Below are 21449 nucleotides of genomic sequence, written 5' to 3' on the forward strand. Positions count from 1 at the left end.
TTCCCGATGGAATCGATTCAAGATAAATTATTTATAGAAGGACGATTGGAGGTCAAATGTTTAAAGGAGAAAAAAAAAAGAACTAGAACAAAACTAAAAGGGCGATCAGGCATGTGCCATTATTTTATTTTTTAAAGGTCTTATTATTTTATATTTTAGAAAATGTTTCTTGCATGTCTGCAGGAGTCAGAACAAAAGTAAAATAAGAGAAAGAACTCAGATAGAAGCAGTAAGAACAGGACACAGTATGCACACAATGTCTTTTTTTTAAGTGGGTATGCTTTGCAACTCGCTTGAAAAGCGCTGAAAGAATGATCATGTGCACCGCTATGCAAAAACGATTAGATCATATGTTCAGTCTTTTGAATGTCTTTTAACAAATTCACTTCAGGTTTCTAAACACGCAAAGAATAAGCAGACTGTCCTCGCATCTCTTGATCCAAAAACAACAACTTCACAAGCATATATGACCGTAAAAGTTGGATGCATGAATCTGGCCTTACAGAGTCTCCTCCTCTCATCAAAATTTGTATACTCTTAATATATTACAGGCATCATATTATACAGCACTGTATACATACAATTGCTCATTTTGCCTTTCTACCCAGCTAATTCTTCTCTTTTCCATTATCTCTATGACATCACATGATTAAAAACTGATGAGCTGAATCCTTTTAAGCTCTATGTAGAAACAGGAAGTCAATTTTCCCTGCACAAGTCATAAGTCACTGCAAAAGTCCTTGGCAGGGGAGAAGAGGGAGCAGCTGGGTCTGGAGATGAAGAGGGGGATGATAATTGCAAAGACACGAAACTTCCTGTTTCTACATAGAGCAGAGAGAGCAGAATAATTAACTAGGTAGAAATGCAAAATGATGAATTGTAAGTACACAGTGCTGTATAATATGATGATTACAATATATTAAGAGGATAAAAACTTTGATGGGAGATATTCTTTAAATGTGACAGCAATCAAGAGACTGCAATGAATTGGGCACTGTATGATAAGGCGGCACACAGCTTCTCTGCCAATCAAAGGAATGTTTGATGCTTCTGATAGGGTAGGATGATCTCATAATAAAGAAGTTGTAGATGCAATGGGACACATGGCTTTCCATGAGATCAGTACAATCACCCCATAAAATATTCTATTTCAAAGAGAAAAAAAAAAAAAAAAAAACTCCAAGTAAATGTGGCGCTAAGCACCTACGGATTTTTTTAATTCATCCACTTCAAGTAAAAAATGTTAAAAAAATCATTTATTTTCTCAAAATAAAATATATTTGTAAATTTTTTAAAAAAACAGTACAACGCGTTTCGGCTGCTATTTTTACAGTGCAGCCTTCATCAGGTAGTAAAAAAACAAAAAGAACAAACAATACAATAAGCACTATAAAATGATGTTACAACCTCCAAGTTCTCTTATTTATGAGGGTTCCTAGAAGGGATTAGCAGGGCGGGACCGGGGATCAGGTTCTCCTTTCCTGATGACTAACTACATGGTAGCCTCTAAAGAGACACATTTATCCTATATATATAAAAGAGCAGTTTAGTACTTCTATTCTATCCAAAATGAGCTTTTAGATACATGGTATTACACTGTTACGAACAAACACAACATTAAAAATATAGGTATATACACAATCATAAATATGATTCATTCCAATACCTCATCAATATATTTAAAAAAAAGATATAAAAAAAAAAAAAAAAAGGGAATTCTCCCTTTTTTTTCTTTTTTTTCCCTTCCCCTTTTTTTTTTTTTTTTTTTTTTTTTTTCCTCTTTCCCTTTTTCTTTTCTTTTTCTTCCTTCTTTTTTTTTTTTTTCCTTCCCCCTTCCTTTTTGTGTTGTTGTATTGACACATGCGCAAACGACTGAGCTATTTATGACAAACCCTTACACATTCTCTACTACATCATTAAGTCCATTTGGATAAAGGCTTTGTAACCTATATATTCAATATGACTCCTTGCGGTTTAATAATTTGTTCCTGTTATTAGCCCCTTTTGGTATATGCTCCAGCGGTGTGACCGTAATGCAGAAGCATTTATTGTGCTTCAGCAGGAGATGACGGGACAGACTATGTTTAATCTGCCCGTTCTTTGCATTATAGCGGTGATTATTCATCCGGGCACTCAATTCCTGGGAAGTTCGTCCCACGTATTGGAGCCCGCATTTGCAAGTCACTACGTAGATGACAAAATCCGTTCTACATGTGAGTCTCTGCTTAATCTTAATTGTTTCCCCAGTAGTATTAGATTGAATACTCCGAGCTCCATGGTTAATGATCTTACAACATTTACATTTGTTTGAAGAGCATCTATATACTCCTGTGTTCATCTTCCCTCCATTCACATTGGTATTGTTTCCTATCATGTTTTTTATTTTTGGAACCTCTCTTAATTTACTCTGAGCTACAATATTTTTCACTGTCGCCCCTCTCCTAAAGGTTACTCCCGGTTCCCTTGGAAGCATTTTCCCAAGAATCACATCTTTTTTTAAAATATACATTCATTAAATATAACTTCAGAGGAAGCGCCGCACTTGTCTCTTTTTTTTTTATTTTTTTTTATAAAATATTCTATGGTACTCTGAGCATTTATATTATAGAAGAAGACTTGGGGGCGGATATACGAGTGGTACAACCAAGAGGTAACACCTACAAAACAGCAATCGGCATCTATGACAGTTTAGCCAAACCAATGGCTAAAAAAACAGCACCACTCACAAAATGGAACATCCGGCTACTAAAAAAACAGAAAACAACTTACACTATCCGAACTGTTCGGGGCATATCTAAGCTTTGACCTAGAGATGTGGCTAGGCTACTTTCCGAAACGGAAGACCTTAAATGCAACACATATGATATCTTCACAGAATGATGCACATTGCTCTACTCACCTTGATGCCCCTTATCCGCTGTGCCCACAATAACCCGCATTGCCCCAGCCTAAAGTCTGATGCCAGTGCAGACACTAACCTGTTATGTCATCAGGAGAGGTGGAGTGACCGTGAGAAGGGTTGAATTTCAGGTTGTCAGAGCAGCCACTGGTCACAGACAGGCTCTGTGATATCACTAGATCTAGCATTTCCTTGTACCTGCAAGAAACGGAGCACGGGATAATTTATTCCACTCTGCATGACTAATGATCCTTCCCGCTGCCATATAAATATTAAAACACAAACACCTAAATCTCATTTTCCATTTAAATTTCATAAAATAACATTTGCTGGAGTTATTCCACCTTAGAGAATGCGGCATGTAAATGAGGGAAGAAGCGGCTCCTCGGAGACTGCACATGTTTGATTGCCGTTTGTCTCATTAATGTCGTTTATCATCAGAAAATGACTTTTTTGGTCTCCTGCTAATAAAGTGCCGCCACATGCAGAATCCAGGAGGTAAATGTGACAAGCCTCACTCCTCTCAGTTACTTCATCCGGGGCCCCAGACGGCTTTAATGCAACATTAATGAGAGCGCAGAATACACGGAATTAGGGGCTTCTTATCTCAAGAGCTCTGATGGGAACTACAAACCCTACATGACTGTCCCTTTATTTATGAAGCCTCATTCTTTTTTTGCACATTTTTTTTTTATTTTTTAGGTGCACTAGATAATTCACTTTTGCTCATCACGTGGCATCCATTTTTCTTATAAGGTTAAGTTTCCACAAAGAATTTTTGACACTGGCACAAAAAACGCAGCATCTTACAGCTCCACCAAAGTGGATGGAATTTATAGAAATCTCATGCCCACTATGCTTTTTTTTACGCCTCATAAACGGATTTTGAAATCCACAATATGTCAAGTTCTCTGTGGGTAAGTTGAAATTTATGTGCAGATTTTTCCAACAGGAACGCATTAGATGTGGAAAATCTTCAGGTAAAGAATGCATGTAATCTGCACATGACTGTATAAAAAAAAGTTTTGTCAAAGCCAAACAATACCATAAAGTAACAAACAAAGCAGCTTTATTTAAAACATAATACTAAACCTGCTGCTTGAGATTAGATAAGTCTCAAGAAGAAAGAAGTGAACATAAAAGTTCATAAAATAAATACATCTTTATTAAATATCACAATACATCAAACGAGTAAAAAGGTGCCATACAAAAGGGGACGCGACAGAAAACCTGGTAATTACAGAGCATAATGTGCAGGAAAAGACAGGCAAATGATAAGCGAATAATGTCCGCCACTAAATAGATAATGCACCCGGAAGAAGCTGGGCGAAACACATGTCGGGGTGAAAGGGCACGATACCTGGATTCAATGCATCTGCTAGAGATATTATTTTAAAGGTAGTACCCGCTATCAATGTTCACTGCTCTATCTGGCTGCACATGTATTACAATACAGAGGTGATTTACAAATTTACCTATTAAATTTACAAATTTACCTATTTACTAGTGGTCATCCATTTAGTGCCTGATTTTATTCCATTTATCATTTGACTGTCTATGGGAACCAAAACAGGGATCAAACACCACATGAAAAAAGGATTACTGAATGAGGCCAGGTTGGTATTCTGCACCCACTGGGTAAAGACGATACCAGTAGAGTGAGGCCGTACTGGGCTACAGGCTATAGAAGGGAGGACAACATGACAGGGTTGAGAGTGATTGAAGGAGCTGAGGTTGAGTTAGCAGGGAACACTATAGGGGTTACGTTACTGTAGTCAATGGGGCTGGGTTTGGATTGGTAAGAAGGAGGGGCCAGAGGTGGGGTTATGGGCTAGTGGTATAAATAAGGGGAGTCATCTTAGTGGGGCAACCATTTTAGGTTCTCCTTCACAACAGCAAGAATCCCCAACCCACCCTCCCTTTTCTATTTGGGGTCAGGCTTGACAATGTTCCATAGGCTGGTATTATTTGTGCTGAGGGCGTTCAGGTGATAGCGGCAATGGGAGTTTATTTATCATATCCTACATTTGTATTTATTTGTCACGGCAGTAGGCGTGGGGGGAGGTCCTAGAAGTTGGTGAGGCTGGCGGTTCTGAGGGGGGGGGGGAATTGCAAGAGGTCCTGGACTCCCCCCAGGTGGATTCATGTGGACTGGTATCTAATTATCCCACTGAAGTGATAAAAGGGGACCCGGTTTTAATTATAAGGGATGCTGGCCAGGCGGGTTGTTTTTGGTGTCTCTGAGCTGGTGCTTAGCGGCTGGAGGCAAGACCCGCCCCATGGCCAAGCTGTGTTTTCTACTTATAATAATGGGTTCTGGTTTGGGGCTTCAAGGACCGCCCCTCCTTGTTATAAAATAAAATGTTTGTTATGTGTTAAATAAACGGCTGCAGTGGCCAATTTATCCAAGCACCTGTGATATGTCTTTATTTGGGTCACAGTATGGAACAAGGGTTGGGGAATCAAGAAATGAAGGGGTTATTGTTTAGTTAGGGTTGAAAGGTAGAAGCTCTGAGGAATCTCAAATACCCCGTTGTCATGATCATTCCACCAATTCCCTGAGGTTGAAAAGTTTGAGGCTTTTGCCGCTAAAAACTTAAGCCGCTAATATGTGTAAGTATGATCTAATATAATACAAATGATGGACACAATGCCACATTCTCCTCACAGGCCAGACATGTTAATAGATAACATGAGAAATCTGCAGCTAATTACCAGAACGGGGGACAAACACACAGGATCCGGGCTGCAGACAGGGCTGTGCTGGCACACGGAGCGCAGATCCTCCACCATTTGCTTGGCCTGTCGTCACTCACATACCCCTGAGGCATGGACGTTTAGGGAAAGCATGATCGCTCTTAAAAGCCCCGTTTCAGAACAATGTCAGGGAGCGGAACCCAAGAGATGACAGCTGGAGGTGGAGGGAGGGCTACTGGGCACACATCAAAGCTCTGCTCAACTGCGAAAAATGCATCAAAAGCATATGGATTCCCCAAGTCAGAAGCTCCAGAGAATACTCCCAAGTAGTGGCCTACTGACTCCACTGAGGGCACGGCACCCCCCAGGCCGACAGAAGCCGGAGACCCCCATCAGCTTCTCACAGGGTCATTATTAAAAGCATCTACATGAATATGGTACACTAACAGGTGCCATATATCCTGCGATACAAACAGCATTATCAAAAATGGTGAAAAACTACCTGACGGCAAAAGCACAAAATTCAGCCGTACAGTAAAATCTGCTGCTAACAGTTTTGCTTTTTGAGTAATATAGTCTATATCTCTTGGTAATCATTAATTTAAGTCCGGTGAGTCCGGCGGTAACAAAGTTCTGGAAATGTTTTGTTATATCCTGATCAGATCCTCAAATGGCAGCTAAAACCATGACCATTCCAGTGCCTTGCTAATGGATGAAAGAAAGGGTTAACAAGGTTCTCCGCTCGCCTCACATATGGGACATATTCCAATGTGTTTTTGGAATAATTCTAGAAACAAGCAATTTTGGGCTTGCTCCAGACAATGTATAGACAGGGCTGAAGTCAGGAAATGGTGGGAGACGCTGCCTTCCTGGATTATTTCTGAGTCTTTCCTTGGCTGACGGAGGACGGACGTCTGAGCCGTTCATAGGGGCCGGTGGCTGCAATATAGGTTTTGTTTTTATTTTTCACCATTTGGGGGCAATGAAAGTATCCACACAAGGTCGGATCAGATGTTTTCTAGTTTGTAGGGAAAAAAGGAGTTTGATTGACGGAAAAATGGTTCAGGTTCAAAACAAACAAAGATATATAAAGTGGTAAAACAAATCAAGCTGCTTCTGATAGACAGATGTGTCTGGCCCAAGAATGAAATTCAGAGAGTGTTTACTTTAGAGCAATACAGCAAAAAGGTGGTCGGGATCGCCGCACAACATGGTCTTAGATCAGCTTGGCTATACGGGCCATGCTCTCAGGAAACTATGGCTGCGTCGATAAGTAGGAACAATGTCAGACTGCACACATTGGTATTGGCCAAAGGAAGTATTAGGGAGAAAAGTTATCTGCGTTGAAAGAACAACCCCACACCGCTATAGAAGATGTACAGCCCCATGATGCTAGAGCAGACGTACAGCCCAATGCCGCTAAAGCAGACGTATAGAGCAGACGTCCAGCCCCATGCCACTAGAGCAAATGTATGGCCCCATACTGCTAGAGCAGATGTATGGCCCCATGCCGCTAGAGCAGATGTACTGCCCTATACAGCTAGAGCAGATGTACGGCCCCATACTGCTAGAGCAGACGTACAGCCCCATATCACTAGAGCAGATGTATGGCCCCGTGCCGCTAGAGCAGACGTACGGCCCCATGCCACTGGAGCAGACGTACAGCCCCATACCACTAGACAAAACATACCCCATACTGCTAGAGCAGACGTACGGCCCCATACCACTAGAGCAGACATGCCCCATACTGCTAGTGCAGACATACGGCCCCATGCCACTAGAGCAGACATACCCCATACTGCTAGAGCAGATGTACAGCCCCATACCACTAGAGCACATGTCCAGCCCCATGTCGCTAGAGCAGACGGGCTGCCCCATGCCGCTAGAGCAAACATATGGCCCCATACTGCTAGAGAAGATGATTGGCCCTATGCCGCGAGAGCAGACATACAGTCCCATACCCCTAGAGCAGATGTACGGCCCCATACTGCTAGAGCAGATGTACGTCCCTATACCGCTAGAGCAGATGTATGGCCCAATACTGCTAGAGCAGAAGTACAGCCCCATACCACTAGAGCAGATGTACGGCCCCATACCGCTAGAGCAGACATAAGGCACCATACCACTAGAGTAGATGCAAGGCCCCATGCTGCTAGAGCAGATATACGGCCCCATACCGCTAGAGAAGACATACGTCCCCATACTGCTAGAGCAGACGTACAGCCCCATACTGCTAGAGCAGACATACGTTCCCATACTGCTAGAGCAGATGTACGGCCCCATACTGCTAGAGCAGACGTACAGCCCCATACTGCTAGAGCAGATGTACAGCCCCATACTGCTAGAGCAGATGTACGGCCCCATACCGCTAGAGCAGACATATGTCCCCATACTGCTAGAGCAGACATATAGCCCCATACTACTAGAGCAGACATACATACGTCCCCATACTGCTAGAGCAGACGTACAACCCCATACTACTAGAGCAGACGTACAACCCTATGCAGCTAGAGCAGACATATGGCTCCATACCACTAGAGCAGATGTACGGCCCCATGCAGCTAGAGCAGACGAACAGCACCATACCAGTAGAGCAGATGTATGGCCCCATGCAGCTAGAGCAGACGAACAGCACCATACCAGTAGAGCAGATGTATGGCCCCATGCAGCTAGAGCAGACATACAGCCCCATGTTGCTAGAGCAGACGTACGGCTCCATACTGACAATACGGCCCCATACTGCACAGCTAGAGCAGACATACTGCCCTATACTGCTGGGGTAGACGTATGGCCCCATACCACTAGAGCACACGTACAGCCCCATATTGCTGGAACAGACTTATGATCCCATGCCGCCAGAGCAGATGTATGATCCCATGCCACCAGAGCAGACGTATGGTCACATGCCGCCAGAGCAGACGTATTGTCCCATGTCGCCAGAGCAGACGTATGGTCCCCATGCTGCTAGAGCAGATGTAATAGATACTGTTGGAGAAATAGCGGAAAATAGGGTCTTATCCGGGATTCAAATGGTAGACACAATAAGATTGTACTCACCAGATGGAGCCAAATTATGGCTTATAACAGTATTCGCTGCAGCAGATCCACAGGTCCACTGAAGGTACATTTGTGGTATTTTAGTGATGAAGAAGTCTGAGAACTTTGAAATGCGTTGAATAAAGCCTCATTCTATATGATATACATCCGGACCTTCATTTATTCAGCAGCGCAGAGTAAATTCACATTTACTCATTTTTTTTTGCCATAGCAGACGTATGGTCCCATGCCACTAGCGCAGATGTACAGCCCCATACTGCTAGAACAGATGCACAGCATTGTACCACGAGAGCAGGTGCAGAGCACTGCACCACCAGAACAGATAGACAACAAAACCCCAACAGGGCAGACGCACAGCATTGCACTGCCAGAGTAGACCCACTGCATTGTACAGCGAGAACAGATACACAGAACTGCCCCTCTAGAAAAGATGAACAGAAAATTATCACTAGAGCAGGCACACAGCATTGTACAGCAAGGGCAGACACTGTCACGCGTGTGTCAGAGGCGGCAGACAGTCGCACTGCATCTGGCTGCAGAAGGACTCAGCAGTTGGCCTTGTAGACCAGTGGCCACATCCCTCCCTTCATGGTGTCACCTGGATCTGGGTGATTATAATTCCCAACTTCCTGTTGGGAGTTGCGGGTGTTATTTTCTATTGCACTTCCCTGTTGAGGCTTGGAGCTGCTGCAGTCGGCTAGCGTCCTCTCTCTGAATCTACTCAAGCTAAGTGCTCCCCTTGTTATGTGCAGTCTTTAGTGTTAGTGGGGTTCGACTAGCGCACACCCCTTTCTTCCATAAGCAGGGCTTACCACTAGGGTCTGACAGGGACTATGTATCCTGCTCAGTAATAGGTGCGAAACCTATTTAGGGTCTCTTAGGGCAGACAGGGTGACGTTAGATCTGCCTAGGGGTCTCCACTCCCCACTTCCCTAGTGTTGGGTCACCTTCCCCTTATCTCTTTGTGTTGCACTTAGTCTGTCCTACACTGTACGTGACAGATACACAGCATATCACCAACAAAGCCAATGCACAGCCTTGCACCACCAGAGCAGGCTCACTGCATTGTAAAAACAGAGCGGGCGCACAGCTCAGGACTGCCTCAGCAGGTGCACAGGACTGCCACAGCAAGCACACAGCTCAGGACAGCCACAACAGGCACACATCACAGGACTGCCATAGCAGGTGCACAAGACTGCCACAGAAGGTGCACAGCACAATACTACCACAGCAGGCACACAGCTCAGGACAGCCACAGCAGGCGCACTGCACAGGAATTCCACAGCAGGTGCACAGGACTGCCACAGCAGGCGCACAGCTCAGGACAGCCACAACAGGCACACAGCACAGGACTGCCACAGCAGGTGCACAGTACAGGACTGCCACAGCAAGTGCATAGAACTGCCACAACAAGCACACAGAACTGCCACAGCCAGCACACAGCACAGGACTGCAACAGCAGATGCACAGCAAAGGACTGCCACAGCAGATGCACAGAACAGGACTGCCACAGTAGAAGCACACCACAGGACTGCCACAGCAGGCGCACAACACAGAACTGCCACAGCAAGTGCATAGAACTTCCACAACAAGCGCACAGCATAGGACTGCCACAGCAGGCACACAGCACAGGACTGCCACAGCAGACGCACAGCACAGGACTGCTGCAGGAGATACACCGCACAGGACTGCCACAGCAGAAGCACAGCACAGGACTGCAACAGCAGACACACAGCAAAGGACTGTCACAGCAGATGCACAGAACAGGACTGCCACAGTAGAAGCACAGCACAGGACTGCCAAAGCAGGCGCACAACACAGGACTGCCGCAGCAAGTGCATAGAACTTCCACAACAAGCGCACAGCATAGGATTGCCACAGCAGACACACAGCATAGGACTGCCACAGCAGACGCACAGCACATGACTGCCACAGTAGATACACCGCACAGGACTGCCACAGCAGAAGCACAGCACAGGACTGCCACAGCAGATGCACAGCACAGGACTGCCACAGCAGGAGCACAGCACAGGACTACCACAGCAGGCGCACAGCACAGGACTGCCACAGAAGATGCACAGCACAGGACTGCCACAGCAGGCGCACAGCAAAGGACTGCCACAGCAGAAGCACAGCACAGGACTGCCACAGCAGGCGCACAGCAAAGGACTGCACAGCAGATGCACCGCACTGGACTGCTACAGCAGATGCACAGCACAAGACTGCCAAAGCAGGAGCACAGCACAGGACTACCACAGCAGGTGCACAGCACAAGACTGCTACACAAGACACACAGCACAGGACTGCCACCGCAGGCGCACAGCATTGGACTGCCACAACAGATGCAAAACACAGGACTGCCGCAGCAGATGCACCGCACAGGACTGCCACAGCAGGTGCACAGCATAGGACTGCCAGAGCAGGTGCACAGCATAGGACTGACATGGCAGACGCACAGCAAAGGACTGCCACAGCAGATGCACCGCACAGGACTGCCATAGCAGGTGCACAGCATAGGACTGCCATAGCAGAAGCACAGCACAGGATTGCCACAGCAGGCGCACAGCATAGGACTGCCACAGCAGGCACACATGTAACATCCCAGGGGACCAGTTGCTACAGTGATGTTGCCTTCCTTTTGGGGAGGGCGATATCATGCTTGGAGGCAATGGGGTTCTCTTTACGAGGTAAGCACCACACATGCACCACATTCTGAATCCAGGCCAGAAGGGGCAGCTCTGAACCTGGATTCAGGGAAGCGTCCCCCAACTTTATGTGTTCTGGCCTGGAGGAGGAGTTAGGCAGGTGCTGAGAGACACTGAACAGAGAAGGAAGTCTGAGAGAGCAAACAGTGGGGCTGGTAGCCAGGATTGAGCTGCAACCTCAGGAAAGGATAGAGAACCTGAAGGGTGAAGTGCAGTAGAGCACAGAGGAAAGGAGCACGGGAGTGGAACAGGGCTCAGCAGGGGAACAGCGGCAGGACACCCTCAGAGCCAGAGGGCCACAGCTGGGTACCGGGAGCCCGAGGTCTTAGTGGATCTATAGGACACTTGGCACAACCGGAGGACTAAGAACTTTATGTGATTGGTCCACACCACACCTGAGACGCAGCAGCACCTGAAGAGCCCGGGACATGATAGAGCCCCTGTAAAACGGCTCAAGCTGCCCGTTGTGCAGGTACCTGTCTTAGGGCAGGGGGAAAAGAGGACTTTTCTAAACAGCTTCAAGCAGCAGGGACCTCATAGGACAGTGCTAGTTGGAAAGGCTTACAGACCTCACCTGGGAGAGGGATTCCCCAATTGACTCCAAGACGGACGGACCCTAACTACACCGGTACCTGGTACCCTGGACTGAGACCTAATACATCTACTGTAAACTGGGTAAAGACTTTACAACTTGTGTCCTCTCCTTATTCGTCGGCTTATACCATCTGGCCCACACACCTTGGGAGCCCTGGGGACCCCGCTTCACCTATGGGAAGAGTCACCATCATAGCTGCAACAACATCCCCCAGAGGACCCCTTTTAAAGCAGCGTCAGTCCCCCTATTGACCGAACACCACATGTGGCGTCCCGACAGACTTTAACACAATTCCCCTTAAAAGACCGTTCCCCTTTAATTGGGCGCACAGGGCCATGGACCGGGTCGCAGCCACTGTGACATCCCCTTTTAGAGCAACCGGACCCGGTACCGAGTACCCCGCCCCCCTGGTAGGCGACTCACGCAGCATTGGACTGCCACAGCAGGCACACAGCATAGGACTGCCACAGCAGAAGCACAGCACAGGACTGTCACAGCAGGCGCACAGCAAAGGACTGCCACAGCAGGCGCAAAGCACAGGACTGCCACAGCAGACGCACAGCACAGGACTAGCAGGCGCACAGCACAGGACTGCCACAGCAGGCGCACAGCTCAGGACTGCCACAGCAGGAGCACAGCACAGGACTGCCATAGCAGGCGCACAGCACAGGACTGCCACAGCAGACGCACAGCACAGGATTAGCAGGCGCACAGCACAGGACTGCCACAGCAGACGCACAGCACAGGACTAGCAGGCGCACAGCACAGGACTGCCACAGCAGGCGCACAGCAAAAGACTGCCACAGCAGGCGCACAGCACAGGACTGTCACAGCAGGTGCACAGCAAAGGACTGACACAGCAGGCGCACAGCACAGGACTGCCACAGCAGGCGCACAGCACAGGACTGCCACAGCAGAAGCACAGTATTGCAACACAAGAGCAGGTGTTCTACACCACACACAGAACTATCACATTAATAATAATATGGTGGAAAACACTACAGTCGCATCTATAATGCACAGGCCTCAGAAACTTTTATATGGAACAACTACTATGTTCACGATATCAGGAAGTCCCAGCGGCCTCAGGCTGAGAACTCCCCCAATCCGCTGGGAGCCCGGGTCCGCACAGATTGTTTTGTTTATGCTACATCTACGCTCTGCTAACTTAATTTGTCGGCCCCCACAGCCGAGAGACTCAGGAACAGCTCCCAATTCGGCTGAACTTAGAAGCATTCAGTAAAAAGTGTCTCATCCGACATCCACCCCCAGCGTCCAGGAAAAAAAACGGGGAAAAACCATGTGGAAAGGGAACAGATGCTTGAAAAATATTGACTTCCTCTAATTGCATTATTGTTCTGGGATTTCATTAGTCGCTGGGTGATTGATCATTTTCCTTTTACTGCTGATCCTGTTTAGTTTCGCGATTTAGAAAATGGCATCAGGTCTGAACAAAAGCAGAAAAAACAAATTGACGGCGGTCTTCAGTAAGAGGGGTAGACAAGGATGCACTCTATCAAAGCAGCACAAAGTATTTCAGGATTCAAAACCCAATGAAAGCTTGATTGCCAGTAACATATATTAGCGTGCTTTCCATGGGAACCAACTAACCCTCATTCTCCAAAAAACTGTGATTCAAGCATGTCCGATGCCTCACCAGATAAAGGACAGTGAGGGCACATGGGGGAAGGGAGAACAAAGACAGAAACCATGAAGATGAGGATGAATGGATGAGCAATTATGTCTTACAGAGCCTTAAATTATTATCTGTTATTTCTTAGTTTATAGATAGAAGAAGCCGGTAATGCGATGATTAGAACGATGTGCATAAACATTACTATTACAGGAGGTATCAGCGGAGACCAAACATCATAATGACCAATGGCAGCTACCTAGACACAGAAGTGACAAACAGTATGGCTGCCAGTACTATGTCCCTTACATACTTCTTAACTTTTGCATGCGAAACCTGTCAAGTTATACAACAGGGTGATAACACATCAAGGCGCAAGCTTCTAGAGTCTAAAAAAAGCTTTTCTGGGTGATAATTGGAACAATAATATTGGCCATAATAAAAAACAAAACACCCCATCACTCTCCTTCTTGGTCAAATAGCCCTTACACAGCCTGGAGGTGTGTTTGAGGTCATTGTCCTGTTGAAAAATAAATGATGGTCCAACTAACGCAAACCGGATGGAATAGCATGCCGCTGCAAGAAGCTGTGGTATCCATACTGGTTCAGTATGCCTTCAATTTTGAATAAATCCCCAACAGTGTCACCAGCAAAGCACCCCCACACCATCGCACCTCCTCCTCCATGCTTCATGGTGGGAACCAGGCATGTAGCGTCCATCAGTTCACCTTTTCTGCGTCGCACAAAGACATAAAGACACGGTGGTTGGAACCAAAGATCTCAAATTTGGACTCATCAGACCAAACCACAGATTTCCACTGGTCTAATGTCCATTCCTTGTGTTCTTTAGCTCAAACAAGTCTCTTCTGCTTGTTGCCTGTCCTTAGCAGTGGTTTCCTAGCAGCTATTTTACCATGAAGGCCTGCTGCACAAAGTCTCCTCTTAACAGTTGTTGTAGAGATGTGTCTGCTGCTAGAACTCTGCGTGGCATTGACCTGGTCTCTAATCTGAGCTGCTGTTAACCTGCGATTTCTGAGGCTGGTGACTCGGATAAACTTATCCTCAGAAGCAGAGGTGACTCTTGGTCTTCCTTTCCTGGGTCGATCCTCATGTGAGCCAGTTTCTTTGTAGCGCTTGATGGGTTTTTGCCACTGCACTTGGGGACACTTTCAAAGTTTTCCCAATTTTTCGCACTGACTGACCTTCATTTCTTAAAGTAGTGATGGCCACTTGTTTTTCTTTATGTGACGCCCAAGAGACCGGGGTACCCAGCACCGGACCAATGGGGTCTGTCTGTTGAGGGGGGTGTCACGGGTGGCTTGACCCGGTGCTGTGGCCTCAGGCAATGCACAGTGTAAAGGGTATCGTGAGGGAACAGGCACTTACTTGATCAGCAGCAGGTTCTCCCAGCGGTGATGATCCCAATCCTGGATAGATGGCTATTGTCCAAATGAAAGACTGAGGCACTGAAACGTTTAACCAGTTTACTTTAACAAAAAAGGATTTACAACCAGTCCTGTCACCGGAGTCTGTATGGGAACTCTGAGTTACTTTGACCCTTCCGGGGTCTTCGCCTCTTATTGTGCGCAATTTCTGTGTGGCCCTGCTGCTGTATGTGAACTGGCTGCCGGCCCAATCTGTCCCCTCCGGGTCCTGGTTCGACGGGCAACCCGAGTCCTTTTATCGGCTTACCCCCTCCAGGAGTACCGCTGAACTCTGTGTCTGTTGCTGCGTCCGACCCTAGTGAAGCTGATATCACCTCACGTTTTTCCGGTTGCTGTATTATATGTAATGAATACAGCCACGGATCCGGTATCCGTCTTTGCGCCTGTTCTGGGTAGTGATTAATGCTACCCGGTTCTCACAATGTCCTTTTTCTCTATCCCTCTTCTCCTCAGGCCGGTGATTTAGGCCTGGAAACAGTCATAGGGCTGTTAGAAATTCAACTGTATGACCTCTCACTATCAGCTCCTTAGCCCAACTGCCAGTTCTTCTCTCAGACCAGAATGGATCAAGGGGAGTCTCTGGAGCTCCCCCTTCTGGCCGGAGGTGGTAGTGCAGTCTTGCTATTTTAGTATTTGCATTTACTGTCAGTAACTATTTTTGTGGCAAATACCCCTAGGGGTGCCACATTCCCCCTTAGTTAAGAACAGTACTCCGGGACTGTGGGACAATAACATTTTGAAATAACAATTAATATGTACAGAGTCTTAAAAATGAAAAGTTACAAAAACCACTCGAGGAAACAAAAATATAGTTCTGTACAAAGTCGCTTCAAATAGCGTCCATTAATACAGTTCTATCCTTGAAGGTACTAGGAAAGGCACTGCACTTTGTGTCCAGGAATTTAGTTCCATTTTTCCAACGGAGTTATCAATATAAAGTCTAAAGAAAGTTCAAAAAGAGCGAGGAGCAAAGTTCAAAAAGCAGTCTTTCCGGAGCTTTGATTTAGTGCCTCCGGGCTGATAAAAAGTTCAAGAATATGCAAGAAGTTCACACAGACAAGTCTCTGTAGGCACTGGGCTTAAACGTTGCAGACTGATAACAATGACTATACTACATTTTCTGTTTAACTATATACGGCATAACATATATACAATTCACATTATGAGCTTTATAGTTGGTAATCTGCATACCTGGCCGGTAACTGACCCTGGGTACTACGCTGTGATCTACGTAATAGCGGTGTCTCTTCATGTGGTGTACTACTGTCTACTGCGGATGTAGTATCTGCCCGCTCTGCTAAAGATAATTCCACGACTATGGAGTTGGCAAGTCCACCGTGCATGGGATTACTCTGACCAGGAATCTGTTCTTCCTGGCCTGGAACCTCCTGTAGTACGGGGTCAGCCTCTTCCTGTCTTGGGACTTCTGGTATTGGGTTTGGTGTTGGGTAAAAGGCCACCATGGGAACCACTACTGCACCATGGTATGTTAGTAGGGTTTTGGGAAAGTCTCCTATACAGGTGTGATACACTTCCTCTTCTTTTTCCTTTACTGGTTGAACCTGTATGGGTTGAATAACTTCTGGTTCTGGCTGGACAACGTCTGGCTCTTTCAATGCTTCCGGACATAATTTAAGATTGTCTCTTGACACTAGTACAGATGTTAAGCCTCCGTTTTTGCTAATGAGACACATTTTAGGATTATCCACTCTTGTTGGTAAAACTGTGTAGGGTACGGCTTCCCACTGATTGTCCAGTTTATTGGTTCGACGATTTCTCTTGAGCACTTGGTCACCCGGTCTTAATGGGGTCGCTAGAGCATTCTGGTTGAAAGTTCGCTCTTGTCTTTCTCTAGTTTGCTGAAGGCTTCTTTCCACACTCTCTTGCACTTGGCGATACTGCTTTTGCCGTATGATATCCCAATTGGAGTCTTGGACTTCTGCGTCTGGTTTCAGAATTCCCATTTCTAGATCGATTGGTAATTGGCCGGGTCTTGCACGCATAAGGTAAGCTGGGGTGCAATTGGTGGAACTCACCGGGACATGATTATACAGATCCACCAAGTCAGGCAATTTCTCTGGCCATTGATTCCTTTCTGCCTCAGGTAAAGTCTTTAGTAGTTCTATTACAATATGGTTCATCTTCTCGCATAAGCCGTTTGTTTGTGGATGATAGGCCGTCGTCCGGATCTTTTTGCAACCATACATATTACAGAATTCTCTGAAGATCTCTGATTCAAAGGCTGTACCTTGGTCGGTGAGAACCTGTTCCGGATATCCATGGGGTCTACAAAAGTACGTTTGGAACGCTTTGGCTGCTGTTTTTGCTGTCAGATCTTTTACGGGTACTACTACCAAGAAGCGTGAATAATGGTCCACGATGGTCAAGGCATAGACATAGCCAGACCGGCTTGGTGTCAACTTCACGTGGTCCATGGTTACAAGTTCAAGTGGTTGTTTGGTGATTATGGGCTGCAGTGGTGCTCTTTGGTTCTTTTGATCGTTTCTTCTGAGGTTGCACGGGCCACAATTTCTCCACCACTGTTCGATTGATTTTCTCATCCCGACCCAATAAAATCTTTCTCTTAGAAGTACTTCTAACTTTTTCCAACCGAAGTGACCAGCACCATTATGGTAAGCTTCGAGGACCATCTTGACATCTTGTTTAGGCACGATAATCTGCCAAACCAATTCATGTGTTTTCGGATTGGTGTACCTTCTACAGAGCTTCCCTTGATACAGGAACATTTTGCCTCTCTCTTTCCAGAGTTGATGCGTCTCTTCTGGGGCATCCTCATCGGGATATGCACTTTGCTCAGTTAACAGTTCCTTCACCAACTTCACAGCCGGATTGCTGTCTTGGGTGTCAGCCCATCTATGGTGTGCTAACGGATTTAAATTCACCTCTTGTTGTTTCTGATAGGTACTTGACTGATGATGTTTTGCCTTGGGATGATGGAAGGCTGGTAGTTCAATTTCTTCAAGCTCCCCCATTTCTTCTTCTACATCTCTCAAGTGTGGCATCCGGGATAGGGCATCGGCATTTCCATTCTTGCGACCTGCTCGATACTTGATCTTGAAGTTGTAATTAGATAACCGGGCTATCCATCGCTGTTCTAACGCACCTAATTTGGCTGTGTCCAGGTGGGTCAACGGATTGTTGTCAGTATAGACAATAAATTCTGCAGCGGCCAGATAGTGTTTGAAACGTTCAGTCACAGCCCAAACTACTGCCAGTAGTTCCAATTTGAAGGAGCTGTAATTTTCTGAATTTCTTTCAGTAGGCCGGAGCTTTCTACTTGCAAAGGCGATGACTTTCTCCCGACCTTCTTGCTTTTGTGACAGCACCGCTCCTAGTCCCACATTACTGGCATTGGTGTAGAGGATGAAAGGTTGATGGTAATCTGGGTATGCCAGAACCTCTTCTCCGGTTAGTGCCTTCTTTAGTTGTTCAAAGGAGTCTTCCCTTTCGTCGTTCCACTGAAAAGGAGGGTTTCGGTTTGAAGGTTTCTTCGTCTGCCCTACCAAGGTGTCTTGCAAGGGTGCTGCCAACTTGGTAAATCCTTTTATAAATCTGCGATAGTAACCCACCAATCCCAGGAATTGTCTCACTTCTTTTGCGCTGGTAGGTCTTGGCCAATCCCTTATGGCGCTTATTTTCTCGGGATCTGGTGCTACTCCCTCCGAACTCACGATGTGTCCCAGGTACTGTACCTTTGGCTTGAGAAGGTGACATTTGGATGGCTTGACTTTCATGCCATACCTGGATAAGGCTTCGAACACTTCTGCCAGGTCTATTAAGTGTTGTTCGTAAGTCTTTGAGTAGACGATCACATCATCTAGGTACAGGAGGACGGTCTCGAAGTTCTTGTGTCCGAGGCAGCATTCCATCAGCCGCTGGAAGGTACCGGATGCGTTGCAGAGTCCGAACGGCATGCGATTAAATTCACATAGACCCATTGGTGTGGTGAATGCCGTCTTTTCCATATCTCGCTCAGCCACAGGGACTTGCCAATACCCGCTTGTTAAGTCTAAGGTGGAAAAATAATTAGCAGATTTCAAAGCAGTTAACGACTCTTCTATCCTAGGCAAGGGGTAGGCGTCTTTATGGGTGATGTTATTAATCTTCCGGTAGTCTACGCACATTCTCATGGTTCCGTCCTTTTTTTTGACAATCACTAGAGGGGCCGCCCAGGGGCTACAGCTGTCTCTTATTACCCTGGCCTGTTTCATCTCCCTCAGCATATCTTTTGCACATTGATAGTGAGCGGGCGGTATGGGTCTATATCTTTCTTTTATTGGGGGATGGTCACTGGTGGGGATTGTGTGTTCTACCCCTTCTATCCGTCCGAAGTCCAATGGGTGTTTACTGAAGACTTGTTCATATTCCGTCACTAGCCTATACACCCCTTGTTTTTGATGGGTAGGTGTTGAATTTATGCCCACGTGTAGCTGTTGGCACCAATCCTCCATTTCTCCATCTGAGCCATTGCCTTCCACCTGACAGGTTGGTTCTAAGGGCTCAATGGTTGTGATGGCATTGTTGTCAACAGTATATAGCTTTGCCATTGTAGCATACCTTGGCAAAGTGACCTCTTCCTCTCCACAGTTCAAAAGTCGTACCGGCACTCGTCCCCGGTGTACCTCGACTATCCCTCGTGCTGTGAGTATAGTGGGCCTGCTGTCGGTGTACACTGGTTCTATTAAGGCTTGATAATCTCGTCCCTTAGTACCAATGGCTGCTCTACACCATACCAGCATTTCTGTTTTTGGTGGGATTACAATAGATGTTGGATCACTTACCCTCACACTGCCGATTTCTCCACCTGCAACTTCTACCTGTTGCCTTAACATCAATACTTTTATTTCCCTCCGGAGAACTCTCTGCTGGCAGGATTGGGCAGTTTCAGCAATTTGCTGTAAGACAGAAATAACTTCGGAAAAGCAGTTCTCTAACACATTCATTCCTATCAATACAGTTGGTTCACAGTTCCGCCGGTCAACATCAACAACAATTATACCCTGTTTCTTCAATTCTACTTTACCAATCTTTATGGTCATCTCCCTGAATCCTAGTTTCGGTACCAACTTACCATTACTGGCCCATATATCTAGTTCAACATCAGAGGGCCCTTTATCAATATCTGCATCAGCCCAGTACCTCTTATAAAGGATATACGGTATAGATGAAATCTGGGAACCTGTGTCCAGCAAAGCGTTGAGGGGCATTCCGTCCAGCACGATAGGGATAATGGGTCGTCCTCCGATGTACCTGTCGTGCCAGGGTGTTGGGCCTTGAAAGTTCATTCCTGCGAAGCGGCCCGCATTCCCAGGGGATTCCCGTTTAAATCACAATCTCGTGCAAAGTGGCCTGGCTGCTGGCAACGGCGGCAAATGGGCTGTCCATCCGGTTGGTAGCGGTCGCGGGGTCGTCCTCTCCATGTCGGGTATCTCCGGGGTCTCATCCATGGAACACCTTCTCTACGGTTTGACAACTCCATCTTGGGTCCTCTCATCTCCTGCATGGTTTTAGCCATTGAAGCAACAACATCAGTTAAAGAGTCAAGCTTTTGTTGAAGAGCCTCATTAGTACTGGGCCCCAGGGGCTTAGCAATGGCCCCGGACATAGCTGATGTCACTGGTACTCCATGTTGTTGAGGAGCCTCTGCCATGAGTTGCGCAGGATCCTGATCCTGAGGTGCCTCTGCCAGCTGGAGACGTATAACGCTCTCCTTTAATTGGGCAAATGTCAATTCAGGGTTCTTAAAAACAAGCATGCTCACATGCCCCCGGTGAGAAGGGGTGTAGAGTCCCTCAATAAATTGATCTCTTAGCAGTTTATCCGCTCCGGTGTTAAAAATGGGTTCAGCCAGTGTAAGTGATTTAAGGGCTTCCTGCAGGTTTAAGGCAAAGTCTCTCACGCCCTCATTAACTTTTTGTTTGCAATTAAAGAATCGTATTTTAGCTTTGCTGCTGGCAGTGGTTTCAAATGTAGCTTTTAATCCAGCAAATATGCGTTCAACAGTGCCTTTTAGATCAGCTGCCCATGCTGTGACTTCTCGCTTAGCATGGCCACTTAACTGCATCATCAGGAGACTAACACGCTGAACTTCACCCACAGGGAACATGTCAAAATGGGCCAGCATCTTTTCTCTGAAATCGTCAAGGGTATTAGGCTCACCTTCATACATTGGAAGCCATGGGCCACCCGGGGTATATGGCATCAGCACCGGCATGATGGGCGCCACTCCTTGCACCGCTGCGCTACCAGACTCTCTATCGACACTCTGTCTTTCAGCTGCATTAGCGTCGCCGGGTGCTGCGGCGTCTCCGTGCTGCGACATACTGTGCCCCCTTAGTTAATCCGGACCCTTCCGGTCCTCCGCTTCCGTTGGGATAGTGTAGATTCGTTCCGCTGT

General features: G+C 46.5%; 1 protein-coding gene across 2 annotated transcripts in view; it reads right to left on the reverse strand.

Annotated features, from left to right (window-relative positions):
• The window catches only part of EYA2 (EYA transcriptional coactivator and phosphatase 2), a 185883-nt gene that overhangs the window by 83777 nt on the left and 80657 nt on the right, over positions 1 to 21449 (reverse strand). For both annotated transcript variants that reach the window (XM_069750856.1, XM_069750855.1), the window contains exon 2: positions 2979 to 3097. In XM_069750856.1, coding sequence (XP_069606957.1) covers positions 2979 to 3087 — 109 coding nt within the window. In that variant the 5' untranslated portion in view covers positions 3088 to 3097. The remainder of the gene's footprint in view (positions 1 to 2978; positions 3098 to 21449) is intronic.

This window comes from Ranitomeya imitator, chromosome 2 (genome assembly GCF_032444005.1).
Source record: "Ranitomeya imitator isolate aRanImi1 chromosome 2, aRanImi1.pri, whole genome shotgun sequence".
NCBI classification, from domain to species: domain Eukaryota; kingdom Metazoa; phylum Chordata; class Amphibia; order Anura; family Dendrobatidae; genus Ranitomeya; species Ranitomeya imitator.